We start from the raw sequence: 26338 nt of genomic DNA, 5'->3' as shown, positions 1-26338 counted from the left end.
ATTGAACCTTCCCCCCACTAATTAGTTTAAGTCCTAATCTACAACCCTAGTTGTATGATTTCTAGGACACTGGTCCCAGCATGGTTCAAACGAAGCCCGTCCCAACGGAACAGCTCTCTCCTTCCCCAGTGCACCATGAATCAGAACCCATTTCTCCCACATCGATTTTTGAGCCATGCATTTACCTCTCTAATCTTATTTACCCTACACCAATTTGCACATGACTCAGGTAGTAATCCAGAAATTATTACCTTTGTGGTTCTGCTTTTTAATTTAGCCCTGAGCTGCTTGTAGTCCCTCAGTAGAACCTCTTTCCTAGTCCTACCCATGTTGTTGGTAACTACATGGACCACGACAACTGGATCCTTCCCCTTCCACTCCAAGTTCCTCTCCAGCCCAGAAGAGATGTCCTTAACCTTGGCACCAGGTAGGCAACACAGCCTTTGGGACTCTCTGTCGTTGCTGCAGAGAACAGTATTTATTCCCCTATATGCTATCCCCTATTACTACTATATTTCTTTTTTCTCCTCTATGTGAATGGTGCTCTGTACCACGGTACTGTAGTCAGTTTGCTTATCTTCCTTGCAGCCTGTGCCTTTGCCCACACTGGGAGTAAGAACCTTGTACCTGTTGGACAAGGGCACTGACTGAGGCTCCTCCAAAGTTAAATTCTGGATCCCCATACCTGTCTCACTCGCAGTCACACCCTCCTGTCCCTGACGATGGTCCAGATTTGATGTAATTAATCTAAGGGTTGTGACTGCTTCCTGAAACAGTGTCCAGGTAACTCTCTCCCTCCTTGATGTATTGCAGTGTCCGCAGCTCGGACTCCAGCTCGTCAACTCTGAGCCGAAGTCCCCCAAGCAGCCAACGCTTGCTGCAGATGTGGTCATTGTGGATCGCACTGGCGTCTACTAGCTCCCAATTACAGCTACCCCATTGTTTACCTTCCTCCAGTCCGAAAAACAACCATCCAGCACTACTCTGTTTCCTTTCAATCAGTCAGCTTCATATCCCTGCTGCCACTGTTCCTTTTATTCTATGAGCTTTAACTCTGATGACACGCCTGTTATGTGGCGCTGTATCAGTCGTCTTTTGGAAGTCCACATATACAAAAACAACCACATTATGCTCATAACTCTCTCTGTTACCCCATCAAAAACTCAATCAAATTGGATAAACATGATTTGCCTTTAACAAACGCATACTGGTTTTCCTTAATTTATCCTTATGTCCAAATGACTGCTAATTTTGTCCCAAATTATTGTTTCTAAATATTTTACCATCACCAAGGTTGAACTGTCTGGCCTATAGTGCTGGGCTTATCTGTATGCCCTTTTTTGAACAGTGGTGTAACATTTGCAATTCTTCAGTTTTCTGGCACCATCGCTGTATCTAAGAAGGTTGGAAAATTATGTTGTCACTCCTCCACAATTTTTACCCTTACTTTTCTCAGTATCTTCTGATGCATTTCATCTGTCTAGCCGATTTACCAACTTGAAGTATAGCCAGTTTTTCCAATACCTCCTCTTTAATTTTTCCCCATCCTGTGTCTTAACTACCTTCTCTTTCACTATGACTTTAGCAGTCTCTCTGGTAAAGACAGATGCAAAGTATTCATTTAATCCCTCTGCCTCCATGTGTAAATCTTCCTTTTCAGTCCCTAATCGGCTTCACCCGTTTTTATTACCATTCTACTATTTATATTCCTGTAGAAGGCTTTTAGATTAACTGACATTTCTGAACTGTAACTTATGTTTAATGTTGTGCAATGCAGAAGTACAAAGATATTTGTGATTACTTAAAATGTAAAACGGATTATTTTGATATCACATTCACTATGGCTTATTATATTTAGTTTATTAATTTGCACGGGTTGGACATTTTAAGCACTGATTTAACTGAATCTTATGCATCTTATTCGTCTTCACTCCTAGCTAATTCAACTTGATAGTGCTAATAGATCTTTTTCCACGTGGAATGCTGATAAAACGATAATATTTTACCAATGCACTTTTTCTCTCATTTTATCCATACCTCTTTGTCCTTTAACTTTTCTTTCTCTTGATCTAGGAGCTATTTTCAGTGATAGAGGCCATTTTGTATGAGTGACAATTTGTTATGGGTGTGCTGTGGAGTGAAGCGCAGGAAACTCATTCTGATTCCAAGTTCCACACCACTTTAATTCAATTTTATCGTTTGTTTATGCTTAATTCTGCTTACTTTCTCTTGGTGCTCTGCTGGCAGTCTTGTTGCTTGTTACTACAGAAAAGAGTCATTTTTGACCTCTTATAAACGTACTGCTTTTGCATTCTGAGGGACAGGTTTAGCTACAATTAGGTGTTTGGGAAGAAATAAAAATTCCCAAAAGTTTGCTGATGCGAGCCACTTGGTTGGAGGGGGACAGAGGGAGGGAGTGGAGAAGGTTTAGGGGGAAGCCCATATTATAATATTTGATTCTGTCAAAACACTTGGATACAGTGATGTAATTACATCAATATATATTACCTTAGCTTTGTCATAATGACAAACTCTGGCTCATTTTCCCCAGGCATAAAGGGTATGTCTTTTTCCCTCTGCTGGCGTTTCCTCCAGTTGTATTGAACTGTTACTCCTTATCTTCTGAATGTGGCCATTCATACAATGGGTATAATGGAACAGGTGTTGCTGTCATTGAGCAACTTGTTTAAGTGCTGTTCCCTGTTCTAATGATTATTGTTGCCCATACTCCAGCAGGGGCCATTGACTTCAGGTGAATAATGGTAAAAGGAGATTTTTTTAAAAAAGATTCAAATCCTTGACTTTATAAACAGTGGTGAAGAGTACAAAAGCAAGGAATAATATTTATAATAATTACTTCTTAGTCCCCAGCTGGAGTCAGCCAGCAACATACCGTCTACAACATGCGGCAAACAAATCCATTTCAGCTGGGGAGTTTTCCTGTGGCACACCTTTGCAGATGGCTGAAGAGACTAATCATTGAGAGGCTGGTTCTGCCACAAGTGCCACATATGAAGCTATCGAGTTTCCTTGTGTGTTGTTTTCGGTGTTGGCGTCCGGTGCTAAAATGCTGTAGCCAGTGTAGCCAACTTGTATATTAGGTCAGGCAACTAGTTGTGCACTCTATAAAGCTGGAGTATTGTGTCCAGTCCTGGGCAACACATTTTAGAAAGGATGTTAAAGATTTCAGTAGGGTATGGAGAAAATTTACTGGAATGGTACCAGGGATGAGGGACTTCAGTTATGTAGAAAGACTAGAGAGGCTGGAGTTGTTCACCTTAAATTTTAAAATTTAATACAAGTTTTGAGAATCACGAAGGCTTTCAATCAATAAAAATGGAGATACTTTTTCCAATGACAGAAAGGTCAATAACAACAGGACTCTGATTTCAGGTAGTTGGCAAAAGAACCAGAGATGAGATAAGCGAATTTATTTCACCCAGTGAGTTTTTATTGTTTGGGTGCACTGCCTGAAAGCGTGATAGAAGCAGATTCAATATTAACTTACAAAAGGGAATTGTATAAGAATTTGAAGGGGAAAAATTTACAGGGCTATGGGGAAAGGGCAGGGTTTGGGACTAATTGGATATATTGAACAGGTGTGAAGAGCCGAATGGCTTCCTTCTGCGTTGTCTCATTTTACGAATCTCAAAATTGGCAGTTCTTACTTGTGTAAGAATCACGCCACTGAGCCTTCCTAGACAATGCCCTCTTTTGACGTTCATAGTATTAGCATGTTTTTTAACTTGAATAATTCTGCAGGGATTCTGATGCCAGACTTTTTGCAAAACCTAAGGTTTTCATTGTACACGTGCTAGCAATTGCATTTTTGAGTTAGAGCCTAATGAGAATTGTGACCAAGTTTCAGGAAATGTTTGAAAGTGGGTCTTGTACGTTTGCCTTCCAGCTTTTCTTTCTGTTTCACAGAGGTGATGGAAGAAATAACAGAGTACCAATGAAACACCACATTTAGAATTACAGCCCTTTTGGTCAAAGTTTTTAGGTTAAAACAAGAATTCTACTGGATAGAATAAATGAAGAATATTATATTTGTAATCTTTGCGCTATTAGCGTCTTAGTTACTCAAGATTATTCTAAAATTGAAAAAATGTCCTGTTTAAATTTTATTTATCTGGAATTATTGCATCAGTATTTAAACCTTTTTGGCTGGATATTTCTTCAAATATTTATTCATGAAAAGCGAGCAGTTCTGTGACTGCTGTTTTGAATTTCATTAGAGGGAAGCACTCTGTGTTTATTAGACATGTGCATCTTTCATTGGGTGTGAGGTAATGATCCAGATCGGAATGTGTTTCTATTGGTGAATGCTTTAAATATTTTTGTCTAATATGATTTCTGGTAACATATTTGACAGAACCAGCTGAGAAGACTTATGAAATTTGACTCTTCTGAGGGAGCTCAATTAAACAATGCAGATACAGTGTCTCTGGCTGCCCAAAAACTGGAGTTGTGCGCGTTTTTATAATGTGCCTGAATCAATTTTAATTGAAGAAAAATCTTAACTGGATAATTCGGCTAGGTGCTGCATTGGCGTGATGTGCGGCCTGACTAGTCATTGGCTTTGTGCGGCCAGCAATTCCCATGCTCCGAGCAACCCGACCCGGCTTGGCCAGAACCGCCCAATCTGAAACCCGGCAAGGTCTCGGTCCCGAGGTTGCTGGTTTTGAGACTGTATTTGTGCTACAGGTACAATGATCAAGTGTCTTATTTAAATCTGGTATGGAAGTTGAGGTATTAGTTCCATTGTGAAAGCATTCCCAAACTGTTTCCCTGATAGCCAGCACTCACATTAAAAATATTAACAGGATTTACTAAAATAGTCAAAAGGCTGAACGACCGGCAATAGTTTTTAATTACTGAATAGAATGTCCCTTGCAGACATTTATGCTCCACTTGAGCCTCCTCCTATCTTTCCTCATCAAACTCCATCAGTGTAACCTTTTCTTCTCTCATATACTTAGCTAGCTTTAAGCACCATGCCCTAACCATCTGAGCCAAACCGTGGGCAAATATTTTTAATTTTAAAGTGCAAAAGGAATACTGTTGATGAGATTTCCTTTTTCTCATCAACCTTCATCCTTTGCCTATCATAGGAACTTGACCAGTCTTGACTGGTTCCAGTGAGACCATATTCTCAGGATGTATGTAATAATTTGCATCTTGCTAACATAATGGGACCAATACACGTGAGCTCCTCCCCCTAAAAACCACATTATAGAAACCACTTCTGTTTTGATCTGATGGTAATCTCTAGCACCCGAAAATTCCTCAGCAACCCTAAAACAAATTCACCTGAACCTGAGGGAATGGTCAGGAAGAATTATGGGTGAGAGAAGGATCCTATCATTCCAGAATCCTACAAGGAGACGGTCCTAACTTGTGTCAGAATTTTCATTCTTTCTCCTGCTGAAGTACGATTACATGGACCACTTTGCTGGAGTTTTGTGTTCGATGATCCTGATGGTAAGTGCATTTGAGCTATTTTGTCATTACAATCACCATGCTTGGGCTTGATGCTGTTCCACCTGTTAAGCCCATTCATAATCTCTCCAGCAATCAGGAATGAAACAATCAAACCCTTACTCTCTTCCCTTGTTCAGGGACACCGAAGCTAATCTGTGCAGATGGTGGCATAGTGGTAATGTCACTGGACTAGTCATCCAGAAACCCAGGCTGATGCTCCGGGGACACAAGTTCGAATCCCACTATGGCAGCTGGTTGAATTTAAATTCAATCAATTAATAAAATCTGGAATTGAAGGCTATTTTCAGTAATGGTAACCACTAAATAATCATTGATTATGATTAAAAACCCATCTGGTTCACTAATGCCCTTGAGGGAAAGAAATCTGGCATCATTTCATGGTCTGGCCTAAATGTGACTCCAGATCCACAGGAATGTGGTTGACTCTTAACTGTCCTCTGAAATGGTCCAGTATGCCACTCACTTCAAGGGTAACCACAATGGACAACAATGCTGGTGGCCTTGCCAGTGACATCCACCATCTCATGAGAATAAAGGACTAGTTTTGATCACCGAATGGAGCCAGAGGAATTTCCCAGAATTTTTCATCTCACTGTTTTGTTTTGGGAAGGCTAGGAAGTGTGTATCTTATCATTGCGCAACGTATCACAATTGTATGGGACAGGCTGGATGGATCAGAAGGTCATTTGCTGTCCATCATTGTTTGTATTTTCACAAGTAACATTCGCACCACACAAGTGACCAGGCAATGACCATCTCGAACAAGAGAGAATCTAACTATCTCAACTTGACATTCAATGGCATTATCATTGTTGAATCACCCACTATCACATCCTAGGGGCTTATCATTGATCAGAAACTTACCTGGCCCAACCATTTGAACACTGTGGCTACAAGAACAGGTCAGAGGCTGACAATTTTGCAGCGAGTTGCTTACCACTTGATTCTCTAAAACCTGTTCATCATCTACAAGGTACAAGTGAAGATTGTAATGGGATGCTCTCTACTAGCGTGAATGAGTGCAGCTCCATTGACATTCAAGATGCTCAACATTATCCAGGACAAAGCAGCCTGTTTGACTGGCAAGCTATCCACCATCCTAAACATTCACTCCCTCCATCACCAATACACAGTGGCAGCAGTGTGTACCATATACGAGACGGACTGCAGCAATTCACCAAGGCTTCTTCAACAGCACCTCACAAACTCTATCACCGAGAAGAACAAAGGCAGCAGATGCATGTGAACATCACCTGCACGTTCTCCCCCAAGCCCCACACCATCCTGACTTGGAACTGTTCCTTTGGTGTCACTACATCAGAATCCTGGAACTCCCTCTTTAAAGCACTGTGGGTGTATTGAGATTTGATGGACTGCAGCAGCTCAAGAAGATGGCTCACCACCACCTTTTTGGGAACATTGAAGATGCACAACTGCCAGTGATACTCACATCCCAAGAATGAATTAAAAAAAAGATATTCACGCTACCACTATGACAAACCAAGGACAGAACCTGGAAGGTTTCTGGTTATGCCCATGTTAGCATGGTTCATGGTGCATTTAGCCACAAGCATTTTCTTCCCCAGGAAAACATCCAACAAAGTGAACTATTCTGTTAGCATTTGTTCTAAACGCATTGACAACTCACTGAATTCCTCTGTGTCTGGAATCATCCAAAAAAGTCTCCAATAGATCAGAGAGTTTGGATGGTTCGAACTTACTTTTCAGGATAGTTACCCAGAAAAACAGAGAATGATTAAAACCAGTTGTAACTCCTGGATGGTTATACTACTGATCGCTCCCCCACTCTCCAACCCTTTGACCGACCCCTCTGCACCCACACAACTACCTCCATGACTATCCCCCAATGACCCTGTCCTCCGTCACCCACCCACCTTACCTGCTACTCCCTCACCCCGTTACCTACCAACCTATACCCTCAACCCACCTGTCAACTATTCTTTCACTCACTCACCTACCTGCCACAATACCCCCTCACCTGCTTACCCTATACACTTACCTTTTCTCCGTAGCTTCTCAAGTGGCCTTAGGACCTTTAAACTTTACTTACCGGAATACGGCAGCTAGTGCTGTAAAAAGCACTAACGTGGCTTCTACAATGATATTTTCTGCAAGGATTGCTGCACTCCTTGAGTTTGAAAGGATCTTCCATTGGAAGATGGGCCTGAAATACCATAGGAAGGTAAGTAGGTAACTTTTTGTCTGACCTGCACCTGAAATAGGGATCCATACCCAGATCGGAAGTTCTGGGCTATTTGCGAAAGAATCATTTTAAATTAACTGCATTTTTTTTTTGGAACTTTCTAAGACATTACCAAGGCCAGGATATCCATGTGGGAGTTGTGAGCGATAAGCTACTATGTGTGATGGTGTTGCTTTGTGTGTGCATTTTCTCCCGCCGTATATGTAGATTAGTCTCTTGAGAGCAACATTTGCTGCAAAGGTGTATTTGTCTCAATTTTTCAATTCTCATCCTTGCTTTCAAATCCTTGCATGACCTTGCTGTTCCCTGTCACTAACTTACTCTGCGCTACAACCCTCAGCGATCTCTGGCCCCTTGAACATCTGCGACTTTCATTGCTCCAACATCGGCAGCTGTCTAGGACCTAAACTTGTAATTTCCTTTCTAAAACTCTCCACCTCTCTATCCCCCTCTCTCTCTGTTTCTTTAGGAAACTCCTCTTTGACCAAAGATAAAAACAAAAAACTGCAGATGCTGGAAATCCAAAACAAAAACAGAATTACCTGGAAAAACTCAGCAGGTCTGGCAGCGTCGGTGGAGAAGAAAGGAGTTGACGTTTTGAGTCCTCATGACCCTTGAGTTCTGTTGAAGGGTCATGAGGACTCGAAAATTCAACTCTTTTCTTCTCCGCCGATGCTGCCAGACCTGCTCTGTTTTTCCAGGTAATTCTGTTTTTGTTTTACTCTTTGACAAAGCTTTTTAAAATCTTTTTAATGTCTTAATATCTTCCTATGTGACTTGGTTTCAAATTTTGTTTGATAATGCTGCTGTGAAGCACCAAGGGAAGTTTCACTGCATTGGAGAGGTTATTTAAATGCAAATTGTTGTTACTGTTATACATATTTTGTAACTTTTATTTGAACTTCTTTGGTGTCTAGCTCTTTCTTTGGTGTCACCTCTTCTCTCCCCACCCTCTGCAAGGTTGGCACCAATTGAATATGAAGATGTATCTTGTGACCATTTAATCAGTTGGCAATTATTTGTGGTTAATCACTGAATGGCATGCAATGTCAAATGGTTGTCTCCTCTCAGCTCCTCTTTCATCCAAGTTGCCGGAAGCTACCCATCAAAATTGTAACACGACTTTGTGGAAGCCTAAGTGAGGGTTTATGCCAAGTGTAGAATTCTGGTCTCAAGTACTTGTTTTATGATAGAATCTTATGTTTTACCGTAGAATCCCTCCCCAACAGCACCGTGTGTACCTACAACACATGGACTGCAGTGGTTCAAGAAGTCAGCTCAACACCTTCTCAAGGGCAATTCGGGATGGGGAATAAATGCTGGCTTAGCCAACGATGCCTACATCCCATGAATAAATATAAAAATTGGTAGATTTGCTTGAAATAAATTGAATTGGACGTATGGTTCCGTGTTGATTCTTGAAATCACCCCATTTTTATTAAAGAGCAGGTTTCTGAGCCTACAGGTGAAAATAAATCTACAGCCCACCTGTAACTGGTTTAAACTTCCAGTCACCAGTTTCCCTTTGCATTCACTCCTCTGCTGTGCAACACAGTAGAAAGTGGAGAAAATTGAAGTTTTTTTAACGTTTACTTTGTTTTTTGGAACTTATGCAGGCACAGAAGAGAAAAGTAGTTGCAAGCAAGGATGAGACAGTTACAGGAAGTTAATGGTCATGGCTGTTTTGCCAGGTGCACAGGATGTGGAAGGGGGGCCCCAAGACATTTGCTGCTGGAATTGCTTCTGAATTGGTCGGCATTGCTGACTTGAAACCAAGATAAATTTGAGACCTTGTAATTTTTGCAGATTTGGAGTCAGAGTCATAGAATCATAGAGGTCTTTTGCACAGAAAAAGGCCTTTCGGCCCATCGAGTTTGCACCAGTCAAATAAGTACCTAACTATTCTAATACCATTTTCCAGCAGTAGGGCCATAGCCTTGTATGCCATGGCATCACAAGTGCACATCCAAATACTTAAATGTTTTGGGGGTATCTGCCTCTACCACCCTTTCAGGCAGAGAGTTCCAGATTCCCACCACCCTCTGGGTGAAAAAATTCTTCCTCACATTCCCTCTAAACCTCCTGCCCCTAACCTTAAATCTATACCCCCTGGTTACTCTCTCCACCAAGGGGAAAAGTTCCTTCCTGTCTACCCTATCTATGCCCCCTCATACTTTTATACACCTCAATCATGCCCCCCCTCAATCTCCTCTGCTCCAGGGAAAATAACCCCAGTCTATCCAATCTCTCCTCATAACTAAAGCTCTCCAGCCCAGGCAACATCCTGGTAAATCTTCTTTGCACTCTTTCTCCAGTACAATCACTTCCTTCCTATAATGTGGATTCCAGAATTGCATGCAGTACTCTAGCTGTGGCCTAACCAGCGTTCTATACAGTTCCAGCATAACTTCCCTGCTCTTATATTCTGTGCCTCGGCTAATAAAGGCAAGTATCCCATATGCCTTCTTAACCACCTTATCTACCTGTCCCACTACCTTAAGGGACTGGTAGACATTTACACCAAGGTCCCCCTGATCCTTGATACTCCCCAGTGTCCTACCATTCAACGTGTATTCCCGTGCCTTGTTTGTCCTGCCCAAGTGCATCACCTCACACTTATGCGGATTAAATTCCACTTGCCACTGATCAGCCCATCTATATCCTCCTGTAATCTAAGGCTACCCTCTTCACTATTTACCACCCCACCAATTTTTGTGTCATCCGCGAACTTAGTGATCAACCCTCATACATTCAAATCTAAATCGTTTATATATACCACAAACAGCAAGGGGCCCAACACTGATCCCTGTGGAACCCCACTGGACACAGGCATCCAGTCACAAAAACACCCCTCTACCATCACCCTCTGCTTCCTGTCACTCAGCCAATTCTGGATTCAACTGGCCAAATTGCTTTGGATCTGATGGGCTCTTACTTTTGTTATCAGTCTCCCATGCGGGACCTTATCAAAAGTCCAAGTAGACTACTGTCAAATGCATTGCCCTCGTCTACACCCCTGGTCTCCTCTTCCAAAAATTCAATCAAATTGGTCAGACATGACCTCCCTTTAACAAAACCATGCTGACTGTCCTTGATTAACTCCTGCCTCTCCAAGTGTAGATTAATTCTATCCCTCAGAATTGCTTCCAATAGTTCCCCCACCACTGAGGTTAGACTGCGGAGAGGAATACAGTTAACGTTTTGAGTCCGTATGACTCTTCAACAGAACTGAGGTTAGACTGACTGGCTTGTAGTTCCCTGGTTTATCCCTTCCTCTCTTCTCGAATAACGGTACTACATTGGCTAGTCCCCCGGTCCTCTGGCACCTCTCCTGTGGCCAAAGAGGTATTGAAAATTATTGCCAGTGCCCCTGTTATCTCCCCCCTCGCCTCACTCAACAGTCTGGGATACTTTCATCCAGGCCTGGAGATTTATCTACTTCTAAGCCTGCCAGATCATTTAGAACTTCCTCCCTTTCTATGCTAATTTCTTTAATTATGTCACAGTCCTTCTGCCTGATTTCCATACCCACGTCGCCGCTCTCACTTGTGAACACCAACACAAAGTATTCATTTAGAATCCTACCTACGTCTTCCGGCTCCACACATAAATTACCACCATGGTCCTTTATGGGCCCTACTCTTTCCCTAGTTATCCTCTTAATCTTAATGTACTTGTAAAATAACTTTGGATTTTCCTTTATTTTACCTGCCCATGTTTTTTCATGCCCCCTTTTTGCTCTCTTAATTTCCTTTTTAAGTTCCCCCCCCCATACATTCTATATTGCTCTAGGGCTTCCGCTGTTCAGAGCCCTCAGTATCTGCCATAAGCCTCCCTACTTCTCTTTATCCAATCCTGTACATCCCTCGACATCCAGGGTTCCCTGGATTTGTTGGTCCCACCCTTTGTCTTTACTGGAATATGTTGGCCCTGTACTCTCCCTATTTCCTTCTTGAATGAGTCCCACTGCTCTGACGCAGATTTACCTAAAAGTAGCTGCTTCCGGTCGGTCTGGCCAAATCATATCTGATCTTATTAAAATCGGCCTTCCCCCAATTTAGAACTTTAATTTCTGACCCATCCTTGTCCTTTTCCATAACAACGTTGAATCTAACGGAACTGTGATCACTATCTACAAGATGCTCCCCCACAGATACCTCCACCACTTGCCTGGCTCCATTCCCTAAAATTAAGTCCAGGACCGCCCCCTCTCTTGTAGGATTTTCTACGTACTGGCTAAAGACGCTCTTCTGGATGCATTTTAACAATTCTGCCCCCTGTAAATCTATCTCACTCTGACTAACCCAGTTAATGTTGGGGAAGTTGAAATCCCCTACTATTGCTACCCTATTATTTTTACACTTCTCTGAAATTTGCCTACGTATCTGCTCTTCTATTTCTCTCTAACTGTTTGGGGGCCTTTAGTACACTCCCAGCAATCTGATTGCTACTTTTTTGTTTTTCAGTTCTACCCAAATGGCTTCATTTGAGGAGCCTTCTATGATGTCATCCCTCCTTACTGCTGTAATTGATTCCTTGATCAATATTGCGATCCCCCTCCTCTTTTACCTCCTTTCTTGCCTTGCCTGAAGACCCTACATCCTGGAATATTGAGCTGCCAATCCTGCCCCTTTCTCAACTATGTCTCTGTGACAGCAATGCCATTATACTGCCATGTGTTAATTTGTGCCCTTTACTCATCTGCCTTATTTGTTAGATGTCTTGCATTAAAATAAATGCCATCCAACCTTGTCAAACTCCCTTGTGCCTTAACTGGCCTATAATTTCTATGCCTTCCCGACTCACTTGCTCTCTCTTCTAATTTTGGCTGTGCATTTCCCCCTGCTGAACTTCCTCTGAGGATCCCATCCCCCTGCCAAGTTAGTTTAAACCCTCCCCAACAGCACTAGCAAACCTACCTGCAAGGATGTTGGTCCCATTCCAGTTGAGGTGCAACCCATCCGCTTTGTACAGGTCCCATCGTCCCCGGAAACGGTCCCAATGTCCCAGAAATCTAAAGCCTTCCCTCCTGCACCATCTATCTAGCCAAGCATTCATCTGGGCTAACCTCCTATTTCTATACTCACTAGCATGTGGCACCAGAAGTAGTCCAGAGATTACTACCTTTGCTTTGTTTCCTAGCTCTCTAAATTGTGCTTGCAGGACCTCATCCCTCTTTCTGCCTATGTCATTGGTACCAATATATACCACGATCTCTGTCTGTTTGCTCTCCCCCTTTAGAATGCCCTGCAGTGGGTCAGTGACATCCTTGACCCTGACACCAGGGAGGCAACATACCATCCTGGACTCATGTCTATGGCCGCAGAAGCACCTATCTGTTCCCATTACTATCGAGTTTCCTACCACTATTGCTCTTGCCCTCATTTTCCTCCCTGTGCAGCTGAGCCACTCACCGTGCCATGAGCGTGGCTGCACTCCCCAGAGGAACCATCACTCTCACCGTTTTCCAACACAGAAAAATGGTTCTCGAGTGAGATGCACCCTGGGGGTTTCCTGACTACCTGCCTGACACCTTTCTTCTTCTGACTGATGGTCACCCATTCCCTCTCTGTCTGCACTTCCGTAAGCTGTGGGGTGACCACGTCTAAAAACGTGCTATCCACGAAACTCTCAGCCTCGCGGATGCACCTCAGTGCCTCCAGCTGCTGTTCAACTTCCGAAACCCGGAGCTCAAGTAGCTGCAGCTGGTGGCACTTAGTGCACACATGGTCGATCAGAGTACAAGGCACGTCTAGGACTTCCCACATGTTGCAGGCAGTACATAATATGGGACCGAGCTGCCCTGCAATGCCTCTAGTTGAAAAAAAACCCTTAAGTTAAACACATTAAAAAAAGTTAAATTATTTTTGTACTTTAAATAAAATCTAGAACCTTTACCTTCCCTTAGCTTAATCTATTTTAAACTGGAGAAAAATTTGAGGAAAAAACTGGAGCAAAACACTTACCCACTACTCACCAATCAGCTCTCATCTTTGTGCTGACGTCACTGTTTGAAGCTTCCCTGCTCTCGTGCTGGTTCTGATCTCTCCGCCACTTTCTCTCGCTGTCTTGTGATGTCACTTTTTTTCCCAAAAAATATACTTTATTCATAAAATATCTGGAAGAACATTACAAAACATTTCTAAATCGCCATCACAAAAAGCGCAATCATATTCAACTTTTACACATGGATCATAAGGTGCTTCAATACAATTAATGAATATTACAATTATTTCAATGTGGCTTCAGACAGTCAGACAGTGCAGTGGTATAGGAGTTATCAACATACATCATGTTGCACTCTGAGGTGCTTCAATACAATTATAGTACAGTTAGTGTTCAATTCGTGCATTTACTGTGAGCCATACAGCCCAAGGGGTCTATACCTTTCCCAGCCCCTCGGCGCACTATGGCAGAAAGGTCTTAGACGGCGACCTTTCCTCATTGGGCCTTTGCGGCTGCCCCAAACTTTACTGCATCCCTCAGCACATAGTCCTGGATCTTGGAATGTGCCAGTCTGCAACACTTGGTCAGGGACAACTCTTTTCACTGGAAGACCAATAAGTTTCGGGCAGATCAAAGAGCATCTTTCACCGAGTTGATGATCCTCCAGCTGCAGTTGATGGTTGTCTCGCTGTGAGTCCCTAGGAATAGCCCGTAGAGCACAGAGTCCTGTGTCACAATGCTGCTCGGGATGAAGCTCGACAAAAACCACTGCATCTCTCTTCAGACCTCTTTTGCAAAGGCACATTCCACAAGGAGGTGAACAGCAGTCTCTTCCCCACCATAGCCACCTCGGGGGCAATGTGCAGAGGGGGCAAGACTCCTGGTGTGTTGGAAGGATTTGGTGGGGAGGGCCTTTCTCTCCACCAGCCAAGCTACATTTTGGTGCTTGTTGGAAAGTTGTGACAATGAGGCGTTCTGCCAAATGACTTTGACAGTCTGCTCGGGGAACCATCCGACAGGATCCACCATCTCCTTTTCCCTCAGGATCTCTAAGATGTTACGTGCCGACCACTGCCTGATGGACCTGTGGTCAAAGGTGTTTCTCTGCATAAATATTTCCACGACGGACGGGTGTTACGGCACGGTCCAACTACTTGGAGTGTTCTGCAGCAGTGTGGCCAGACCCATCCTTCACAACACTGGGGATAGGTAGAACCTCAGCACGTAGTGACACTTAGTGTTTGCGTACTGAGGGTCTGCGAACGGCTTGATGCAGCCGCACACAAAGGTGGCCATCAGGATGAGGGCGATGTTGGGCACGTTTCCCCCCGACCTTTATCTGGAGGCTTGCGCATCGTGTCCCTCTGGACACAATCCATTTTTGACCTCCAGATTAAGTGAAAGATGGCTTGGGTGATCGCCACCGCGCAGGAGTGAGGAATGGGTCAGACCTGCGTCACGTACAGCAACCACGAGAGTGTCTCACACCTGATGATCAGGTTCTTACCCACAATGGAGAGGGAACATTGCTCCCACATGCCGAGTTTTCTTTCCACCATAGCCGCTTGCTCCTTTCAGTTTCTAATGCATGCCCCGGTCCCTCCGAGCCATATCCCTAGCACCTTCAGGCCGTCTGACCTGACGGTGAAGGGGACAAAGGATTGGTCAGCCCAGTTGCCAAAGAACATGGTCTCGCTCTTACCACGATTTACCTTGGCTCCCGAGACCAGTTCAACATGCTCGCAGATGCTGATCAGTCTGCGCACTGACAGCAGATCTGAGCAGAAGACGGCGACATTGTCCATGTACAGGGAGGCCTTGACCTAAGTGCCTCCACTGCCTGGGATCGTCACCCTTCTCATGCCCGGATCCTTCCTGATGGACTCAGCAAAAGGTTCTATGCAACACACAAACAGGACAGGGGAGAGAGGGCAACCCTGCCTGACTCCAGATTTAATTGGAAAGCTATCTGATTCCCACCCATTGATTGAAGTCACTCTTATTATTTTCAACAAGAACTGACTGTAAGACACTCTTCCCAGACTGCTTCACTGCGATGCTGACTGCAGGACACTCATCCCTCCCAGCTTTGGAGGTTTTGTTTGCTGCACAAAAATCAATCTGCCTAAATTTGCATGTGAGTCTAATGTGCTTTCTATGTAGTAAATGATGTTGTATGCATTCAAGCACTTCCACATTATATACCAAACAGAAAACTGAGAATAAGTTTAGGACACGATGTATTTTACATTACACATGATTAATTTAAGGGCATATTCTCTAAGGTACTACTTTTATCCCTCGGAAAATAAATTATTAGCAATCTAGATTGCTTAATTAATTCATAAGGTTTCAACTATTGCAATAAAATAATTTTATATGTTTGTTGTATTTGGGATTGTCTGTTTAGTTTCAGGTAAAATGGAGTAATGAAAGGGGTCATATGACCTGTCCAGAATCCTGCTTGACAACAGGATGGCTTGGTGGCTATGGAGACAGTGAGGCCAGATTGATTTGCTGGGAAGAAGGCGAAAGATATTCACACCTGTGGACAATGGCAAGGGCATCTGTGATGATTCTGGGAAGACTGTTCATTTCCAAGTCTCACAGGAAGGTGTTAGGAATGTCAGGCTTTGTAAACGGCTTTAAACTGTCTATTTAATTTCGAGATAGAATGGAGTTGGGGGCCTAAAGGATAGCTAATACAAGACCCATGTGATTCACGTTGGCCAGGATTTTCCCTCCCAGCTGGCATCAGGCGTGTACAGTGGCGTGAGCAGACAATGTGGCGAGAAGGCCAAAAAATTGGCTTCATGCGTCGTGAAACCAATTTGTGATTCTCCGCTCTGCCCGCCGATGGCGGGCTATGTTTCCCACCATAGAGTGTCAGGAGCCTCATTGTAATACATTTGCATATCATTACAAGTCAAGCCTGCCAAAATTGTCCCCCCTTGCTGGATTGCCACACTGCAACTACATCTTAACTTTCCTAACCCTGCCACTACATCTTGGTGTTCCCCGGCCATCCACAGCGGAGGTGGAGGAAGCCTGCTGACTACTATTCCCTGTCTGTGATGACCTTGGTCCCCTGGAAGGCTGAGATCTGGAAGGACCCAGCCTGCTGTGTGGCAGCGGCAGCTCCTTGGCCTGTGGAGCTGGGGCTGCTATGGTCACAGGAAGAGGGGATTCAGATGGGCCATGACACTCCCAGAATCACCTGGATGGATGACCCTGGGGAGTGAGTGCACCTGCTGATCCTCCACGCTATGGGTGCCCAAAGGCCCCTGGCTGACTCCTTGAGCAGAAGGGGTAGTTGGAGTGTGATCAAACTGCCCTGCACCCCTCTCGTGTACACACGGTTGGAGGCCAACTATGGCGTCACCGATGGAGTTGAGCCCATGCGGCAGTGCAGAAGCCTGCATCCTACCAATGTTGACCTCGGTGCTTGGCATGGTGGCACTATCACCTCAGCCTGAAGGCGGACGGACTCCTCCATCATGCCTTGCAATCTGAGGAGAGCAGCGGACATCCCTTCCTGATGTTCCCAAGCTTACCTTTGCAGCTCCAGCAACGGTGATATGACCGAATCCAGAAGCTCGTCATCTGACAAAATGGCATCTTTCCTGGGAATGTATAATTAATGCGGTGGGTTTGCGATGATACAGCATGAAAAGCCACCATTGCAGCTGGTGGGTAAAACATAATTTTACCCACCTGCTACCGCGCTTAGTTCAAATCTGGGACAATTCTGTCCATTGTCATGGAGGTGTCCTTGAGAGGGTAAGGGTCCATTGCAAGCCATTGTAGTATTCGGTTACAAGGTTTCTCTTAACTTATCCCTGAACCTCATGACATGTCCGTCAGCAAGGATTTGAGAAAGAAAGAGTGAGAGAGCAGAGAAATAGAGGCAGCCAGTCTCTGTTTTTCACCACACAGAATGCGGGTGGGAGCTTGTGCTTGGTTTGAAGAGACTGTTCATGCAGGTTTAATCAGGGCTCAAAGATTCATCTAGCTTTGTCTGAAGGGAGCAATCTCCAGGGTAGCCCTTACCGTGAAAGTCGTTTTGGGGATTAGAGGTACCTGGCTGGAAAAGGAAACAGGAAGCAGGCTATCAGGAGCTGAGAATAGCTTTGGACTTGTTTCTGGGAAATGAAGTATCCTCTTAAGGGACAGAGTAATGTATAACCATGGAGGCAGATTTTCAGTCCACTCTCCCGTTCTTCACCCTTCCCTGTCGCCACTTCTCTCCCCACTCATAGCTCCTCTTGCTCCCTTGCTTGCTTCATCACTTTCGCCGAACCTTTCCCAAGCCCTCACTCACAATGAGGGTTCGGGCGAGGGAAATGATGAGCAAGATGGAGTAGGAGCGTTGGTGAGTGGAGGTCAGCAAGTGGGAGAGTTAGAGAATGGGAGCGAGTGGGAGAGCCGGGGAATGGGAGAGTTGGCAATTGGGAGGATTGGAGAGCAGGTGGCGGTTAGAAATGGTTACCATATTTATTTATATTTTTAGATTTACTTTATTTTAAAAATTATTTTAATTATAAATATAGGAAATCAAGAATATACAGTATTTCAACTTAGAGTATAATGTTTTAATTTTTTTTGATGTGAGAGATCCTATAGAACCTAACTACAGCTTTTACATTGGTTATAATGGGAAAATCTGATTTGCTTAATGTTGTTTCATTTAAGGTTGCAATTTTCAGGAATGCAGTTACATTGTTACATGGGGAGTTACTGTATTTTGTAGATTGATTTCAACACTTTCTTGTTGAGAAGAATCTGTATGACCTAGGCGCACTGGCACGTTGTGCCATGATGTGGCAGGAGTATTTCTTTCCTACAGGTCCTTAAATGATTGATTTCACCATTAAAGTTGAGGGGAGGAGTGGGCTGTAAATGCTTCCTGACATGGAGAGAAAATCAGTGCCGCTCATCACTTTGGATATTCCAGCACAAATTACATTGAGGAGTTGGGAGCAGATCAGTTTGGAACAACTTTGCTGGGGGTAGTTCATAGCATGAGGCACACGAGAACAAGAAGCTGGAAATATTAGGGCATTTTTAAAAACTCCTCATAAAGGCTGTATGTGAAGGCATCCTATTCTTGTATGCTCTTAGTGACTGGATACAAAGCGCTATTTTTAGAGGCGTAGGCATACTCATGCTATAGCATTATAACATCAGAGACATCCACAAAACTGCAGCAGAAGGAGAATAGGGGAGCCTGGCTTGAGTGGGCAGGGTTGCGGGGGTGGGGCGGGGGGGGGCAAAAGCTGAAATTCCACTTTGTATTCATACTGATTGTTTGCACTGAAATTAGATTCAAAGAATTGTAACCTCTATCTGATTTAGATACTTTTGTTTATCTTTTAACTTTGTTGACCATTGTTTTAAGCTTACAGAATGCTGACCTACCAAACCAGTAGTTTGCACCAAGTTATGTTAACATTAAAGTAATTGTGGCATTTGTAGCCATTACATTTCTGGCCAGTTAGAGTGTTATACAAATTATGGAAAGGTACATCTGGAGTGTCACGAGGATGACACCAGGCCTTTTGAAATGAAATAAATGTTACAGCAAGCTTTGGCACTGATATCTGTCTCATTACTGCTATATTCCTTTGGCTTAGAAGACATAACTCTATTTAAACTTTGCTAGTTAACCCAGCAAATTAAAACCCATTTCTGTTGCATGTAAAATGTGATGAAAAAGTTGTTAGTATTTGCCTAAAATCTTTCTAATAAACAGCATTCAGTTGTGGGGCTTCAGCAAACAACTACAATTGTTTGCTTAACTTATTTCCTCATTAATGTACACAGCTAAAGTGTCTTCAGTTCGTTTGAGCTATTGGGTAATTTTAACATTCAAGCAACAAGAATGTCCCTTCTTATTTTAAGTCATTCACATTCTTTGAAAATTCTTTTTCCCCATATGAGAAACCTGATCCTTTACAGTAAAGCGACGTTTGGATGATTAGATTGTTTAATAAGTCCCAGCTGAAGTTTAATGCACTGAAATACAATTTGTGGAAGTACAGCTGGAATGTCTCGAATACATCTTAATTGCTTTTTCTCGAATTACAACAAATGTATGTTGCTTTCTGAGTGTATATTTTGAAACCTCGTACGTACAATTTTACAGATTTGTGTCAATCAAAGTGGAAATCAAAGCAAAGCAAACAATAATTTCTGAGGTTCCCGTCAAGTAACACTTTTCTCCCTTTATCTCTAACATTACAAAAATGATACCACTTAGTAGCAGGCATAATATTACTGGTAATTGAAGTATAAATTTAAAATTACTTTTGAAAAGTCATCTTAAGTGAGTGCCAGTGACTGGGATGCAGAAAAAATTATTAAAGCATTCTTGAAAAAAAATTGGATTTCAGTCCTGTTTCGTCAAAAGGTTAGCGTTGACAGCACAGCCATCATTTATTTTTGTCTCTTGGTTAATCAAGGCACGTGCACTTTTTGTCACCTTGTCTCACATGATGTTGGTCCTATTTTCTTGGAAAAACTGGAAAACTTTGGTGGAATGATATAATGATATTACTGTCCCCAATTTATGTCATCTGGTTTTGTCTGAATCACAACTAGCTGAATTATATGATCATTAAAAATAATTTCATTTTGAATTAATAATAGAAAAAGGGAATAAGAAACTACTTTTTTTGATGTGAAGGTTTGTTTAAGGGTCATGACTTTGAGACGTTAGGCAGACTAGGTGATGATGCAATGATAGGGACAAGTGTTTAGTGTGTGTTCATTGTAAAGAAAATTGAAGTTGACATGTTTCATCCTGTCTTCATTAAACCTTTTCTTGTGCAGGTTTTGATCCTCTCTGCTTTGTTATTGCAGATATTTGGTTTCCAGGCAGGCCTGACCTCCTTAGATAGTGGAGGATCATTCTGTCCTCCTGCCCCGGTCATCCCTCCTTTCAGCACAGCTTTTTATGGCAAATTACTTCGACTTCCATCATACTGGTGAGTTGACATCCATTCAGAATGCACTAGAGGCAGTTCATTTTGCTGTACCATCAAATTGGTGACATTCATTGATATCTTTGTTCTATTCATTTGCATTTCCCATGAACAGTTGACTAATGACAAAAGGAATGGTGAAGTTACTGTGTTTTAATAAATTGTCAAATTCTAGTTAAATGTGATTTAGAATACATATCATTCACTTGGAAGTGCAGCCTGAATTGAAATGTACATGCATGACTACAATACAAATTGATATTCTAGTAGAGTTTATTCATCATATAGAGTAAGTTTCTAATATATATTCACATGCTGTTCAGAAAATGATACTCCATTTAATTGGTTGTACCTCAGTAGTATACTTGTCCATCTCCAGCACAGCTTGTTCTGCTCTTCAATTCAGCTTTTGACAAGTACAGAGTTTACCCGATTTTTATGGAATGCTTGTACAGGGGTTGATGCTGAAATGTTCGCATGTGAATGAATAGTCTACTTTCCTCCAGTGCCTATTTCAAATAAGTCTGTTCTTAATTAGGAGTATTTTTAGTAGCTCTGTGGAAGTGTAGAAGACAATGGAAATGTTAACACAAATACCATTGACATGACCAATTTTAGACCAATTAGTCTGTTTGAACAGCTTAGAAACGGGATCTGAGGAGCTGAACTATTCCAGCCATACGGGTTTTGCTCAGAGTGAAGAGATTTTCAGGCTTATGTAGAGCGCTTGAGCTAAATCCTGCCAGTATCCACTGCTTTGCTCAAAAATCCATCCTTTATGCTTATTACTTGACAGCTAGTGTTGGCAGACTGTTCCATCTTGGAAGGGGGTAGGGGAGATTGATTTTCTCCAGGTGCACCTACCTTCCAGCTGGATAGCAGTGGGGAGCAGTAACAGTGATCCAGTGATCTCGAGCTCACTCGTAAGTTCCCTTCTTCCACTATGGCTGAGTTCAGTTAACGTAACTCAAATCAGTAATTGAACCTGGGGGATTTCCTGGTCTCTCTGGCTCAGTACCACAGCTAGTTGTTTTACCCATTTAGCCATCTGTGGAGCTTCAAAAATTGTTTTCCAGTGAAATATTGGTTTCCCAAAACTCTAGTTTTTTTCAGTAAAGAATTCACTTTCAGCAAAAGTTGTACAGGTTTACATATTTACCAAAAAATTTATATTAACTATATATATATATATAATATATATATATCAGAAGGTCAACTGTTTTCTAACAATAGGACCATTATACCATGTAATGCACTATGTGTACTTATTGTTGCCAAGGTGTAGCTATGTGCAGCTGACCTCTCTAATCCACAAGTCTCACTGCTCCAAATTGGCACTTTCTGCAGGTAATTAGAGAGTTTTTGTTTTTCGTAGCTTCAAGTTCTTCTCGTTAATGAAGAGGTCTTCAAGCTCTTCTCTTGAAGAAGAGTATGAAGTGCTGAAAGGACTATCAGGCTCATTACTGTGAATCCACATCCTGTGGCTGTACCACCATAATGCCACCCACTCCCAGTGAACTCAAGTATTCCTCTGGATGCCAATCCAGAATTTAAAACCATAGCTGAGCCAGAGCCTCTGCCCACTGGGATTGTCTGGTGTGGGTGGATCCTACACCTTCTGACTCAGACAGGAATGCAACCACTATGCCAAAGGCTCACTCCTTAATTAGAGTGTAATGCTTCATAATGGCAACAGCAGTAAATTATTGGCTTTGTTTTTATAATTTAATGATTGCTTTCATGTGCATAAAGTATGATATCTGAAATGTGATGGAATCAAAACACTTACACTCTCACTTACACACTCAGTCACACTCACTCATTCAGTTTTGTTTTTCTAATTGGAAGTTGTATGAACGAATGGTAATTTAGTAAAAAGCCTTAGATTCGAATCTATAAAACCAAAGACTTTACTGAAGAATGAATTGTACTCACACTTCGTAAGTGTTTACAGTTAGGCTGGTACATGACCTTTGGATTTATTCCAAAATTAAAAACATGTTTATTTAATTGTGGTGTCAAATAAAGACTTCTGACTTGCCATAAATCTATATAAGCATGGCAGTATCCAAGGAGGTAACCCAGTTGTCTCTTGTTACTTCTCTGATTATTGTTAATTTTCAGCCCAAGCAATAACCCTGAGCTCTGGTTAACTTACTAATGAATTGCTTCACGTTGGACTCAAGAAAATGGATAAGATCTGATGAATGATTTTTATGAACACATTAACAACCACCCTCCTCCCACCTCATACAGGCTAAACTAACTCTTCAGAGCAGTAGATTGCAAATTTCAATCTTTAATATGTGATTAATTAGGGAATTCTCATCCGTGTTATTTATGCTGCACGTCATTCAACATTAGGCATCTGCAGAAAATTGTTCTTGCATTATCATTTATTACTTGAAAGGGTTAAAATTAATATTTGAAAGTTATATGTACCCTAGGATTCTTGAGTTTACAGGGTTTCCATTTATTAAAATGGAGATAGACAGATTATCGATATTGGATATCGATACAGGTACACAATAGGCAAGGATGGGTATTGAGCATTACAGAACCAAGACAGGTAGATGGAGTTAAGATGCAGACATGACATGAACTAAAAAGAGAAACAGACTGCAGGGGCTGAATGACCTACTATTATTCCTATGTTGCTATGTATCTGGATAGGGCAGGGATCTTGGTTGGAGAATAATAGCACAGGCATGATGTGCTCAGTTGACTTGTTCTGTGCTATAATTCTTGTGATTCCATTTGTGAGTGGTAGCAGTTAACATGTGTCACCAGTTGGTGGTGTCTTAGTTGTTGGTTTGATATTTATTGACCAGATGGTGGTGGTGCAATAAGAGAATTGAGACAAACGTAATTATATAATAACGTGTAAAATAATGCTCTGTAAGAAGTTTCTTGTCAGCTTGTCAGTTGGATTATTGAAGTTCATAGATAAAGACATTTTTTCACAAAAACATATGATTGAAAGACTTAGAAGTATACTTTTTATGCACCTGTTTTCATTTGAGCCTTTAAAATTTGCTTTGCTCTTGATCTTGATAGTGTCAAGATAATGAAAAGTTGACTATGAAAAGATTACTAGAATTTCATGTCTGGAAGCTATTCTTGCATGATGAGCTATACAGATGAACGGTGAGGGCTGTAAAAGCAAGTTGCTTCACAAGAATGTGTTGCTCTCAGCACCCTGAAATTCATTTTGGATTAGTGGTACTGGGGCATTTTTGCTTCAGCGTACATTCCAGTGAGCATAACGCAAATAAACTTCTCAACACATTGGAATATCACAAGTGAGATTCACATCATGGGTTGCTATGCTGGTCAAATTCACCAGTAACCTTCTTCATATCCTGCAACTCATAGTCATGCATTTTTCTTATTCTTAACGTTATTTTTCAAGTTTTTTTCCATCTTTTCAAAATGATAACTTGTAAGCTGTAGTTCTGTTGGTTCTCAGCCCCTGGGTTCCCTGCTCAAGTAACATATTTAATGATTGTGATTAAGGATGATGAGGGTTGGTGTGTCATTTGGCTTTTAATAATAAGGCTTTAGTAGCTGAACTCATTTGTGCCCTTATGCAAAGACCATATATGTTTGGCCAAACGCAGAATCTTCATGCCTGCATTAATTGAGATAAATAGTTGATCCACTTGATATCACTCATGATGGTTTGATGTCTTGGTATGATAGATTGGTATTTTGATCATATATTTAACTATAGATCTATGACTAGGGTAACTAAAACAATATGTATAAAACTTCCAGTGTGTGTAACTTCAGACATTTCTTGTGCAACACTATCTGGAGTTTATAAGGTGTCAGATTTGTTTCAGTGGTAGTGCTCTCACCATTGACTCAAAGTCATGGTTCAAACCCCACTCTAGAATCTGATTGCGATATCTAGGCTGATACTTCCTCAGTACAGGACTGAGGGGGGATGTTGCTCTGGCAGAGCTTTTCAGATGACACTTTAAGCCATCATTTCAGATGGATGTAAAAGATCCCAAGCTACTTTTCAAAGAACAGCAGGGCTCTCCTGGTGTTCTGGCCAACGTTCATTTATTAGGAAATCTCTCTAGAAAGAGGTACACCGATAGAATTTTTCCATATATGATTTCTGTTTGTGTGACCTTGCATTGTGAAGATTTTTTGTTGCATTTCCCTATGTTACAATAGTGACAACACTTAAAACATTCTTCATTGGCTATTAGGTGTTTTTGGGACATTGTGAAATCCTGAAAAGCTCTACATAAATAGGCTTGTTCATTGCTTTACATGTAGTTTACAATGGTGCCCCTCCTATACAGTAATCTTTTCCTCAATATAATGCATTACTCAGCCTTCACCAGTCAGTAAATACGAGGGGGAAGAAAAAGCTAATAATGAAGTGAATAGCAAGTTTTATGACTTCTGCGATGAATTGAGTGGTTTGTTTTTGGCAGTTTGTACAGCTGAGTGAAGTGTTCAGATAAGAGTGTTACATAGTTTCGAAAATGCTCCAAGATGAGTTCCTGCAAATGGATTTATTCTTGAGTACTCCTGGGAGAGTGGTCTCCTGCATCTATTGTTTTCTCAATAAAATAAAAATATAAAACGCTGAAAATACTCAGCATGTTTGGCAGCATCTGTGGAGAGAGAAGCAGCGATGTTTCAGTTTGATAACTTTTCATAAGAACTGAGAAACGTTAGAGGTCTAGTAGGTTTAAGAAAGTGGAAGAGGGGAGGGTGGGAAAAAGAACAAAAGGGGGAAGATCTGTGATAGGATGGAAGGTAGGAGAGATTAAGTAACGGTATTCAGGTGCAAGGCCAAAGGGAGTAGTAGTTAGACTAGTAAAGAAACAAAAGATGGGTCTAGAGGAGTTGTGAATGGTAGAATCATGTTTAGCTGCTGTCTGAAAGCAAAAGGGAGTAAAACAAGTGAAAGAAAACAAAACCAGCAAGAAAAAAGGACACAAAATGGGGGCAGAGGTTACATTCTAAAGTTTTTGAACTCATTGTCGACTCTGGAAAGCAGTAAAGTGAAAAATCAGTTGCTGTTCCTTGAGCTTGCACTGGAAAACCTCTATTGATGCACCTTCCTCAGCTTGCAAGTATTACCCTGAGCTTGCAGTTGTCCATCATTTTAATTTCCACCTTGTTCCCACTCTGACCGTTCTGTCCTTGGCCTCCTGAAGTGTTCCAGTGTGGGGTGGGTGACCAATGTGCTCTCAGGAAATGGGTTGGTCGCTGGAACTCCTTAACAGGACTGCATGTCATCATTTTAACAGGATTTCTATTTTTAACCCATGTAGGCCCGGTAGGTTTAATACTTAATCATAGTTTCATCCTAGGTTATGTGTTTAAAAACCTGCATTGGGGCTTGAATCCAGAATCTGAAATAAAAGTGATAACAACCCTCCTTATAGCTCCTCCTTTGGCTTAGTATCCATCTTTGCTTTGATGACTCTGTGAAGTGCCTTGGGATGTTTTTCTACTTTAAAGGTACTCTTTAAATCCTAGTTCTTGTGTTGTATCACAATTTAAATCTATAAGTGTCTATGTGTTTAAATCCAACAAGTAAAAGGAGACAAGGATGTCAAAACCCATGAGGTAAATGCTTTTACAGCACTGCTTGTGGGCAAGGACGGGATGATGAGTTTTCTCCAGACCCAACAAACTAAACGCCAAC

The 26338-nt window shown here is 42.0% G+C and overlaps 1 protein-coding gene across 11 annotated transcripts in view; it reads left to right on the top strand.

The window, feature by feature from the left end:
- Positions 1-26338, top strand: part of LOC121278899 (vacuolar protein sorting-associated protein 13B-like) — a 1102197-nt gene that overhangs the window by 230936 nt on the left and 844923 nt on the right. For all 11 annotated transcript variants that reach the window (XR_005943292.1, XM_041189400.1, XM_041189399.1 and 8 more), the window contains one exon: positions 20537-20661. Coding sequence is in view for 10 of the 11 variants with exons in the window: in XM_041189400.1 (XP_041045334.1) it covers positions 20537-20661 (125 nt within the window). In the remaining variant the exon portion in view is untranslated. The remainder of the gene's footprint in view (positions 1-20536; positions 20662-26338) is intronic.

This window comes from Carcharodon carcharias, chromosome 6 (assembly GCF_017639515.1).
Source record: "Carcharodon carcharias isolate sCarCar2 chromosome 6, sCarCar2.pri, whole genome shotgun sequence".
NCBI lineage: Eukaryota > Metazoa > Chordata > Chondrichthyes > Lamniformes > Lamnidae > Carcharodon > Carcharodon carcharias.
Note: the sequence above shows the minus strand (reverse complement) of the source record. Positions and strands in the feature narration are given on the sequence as shown.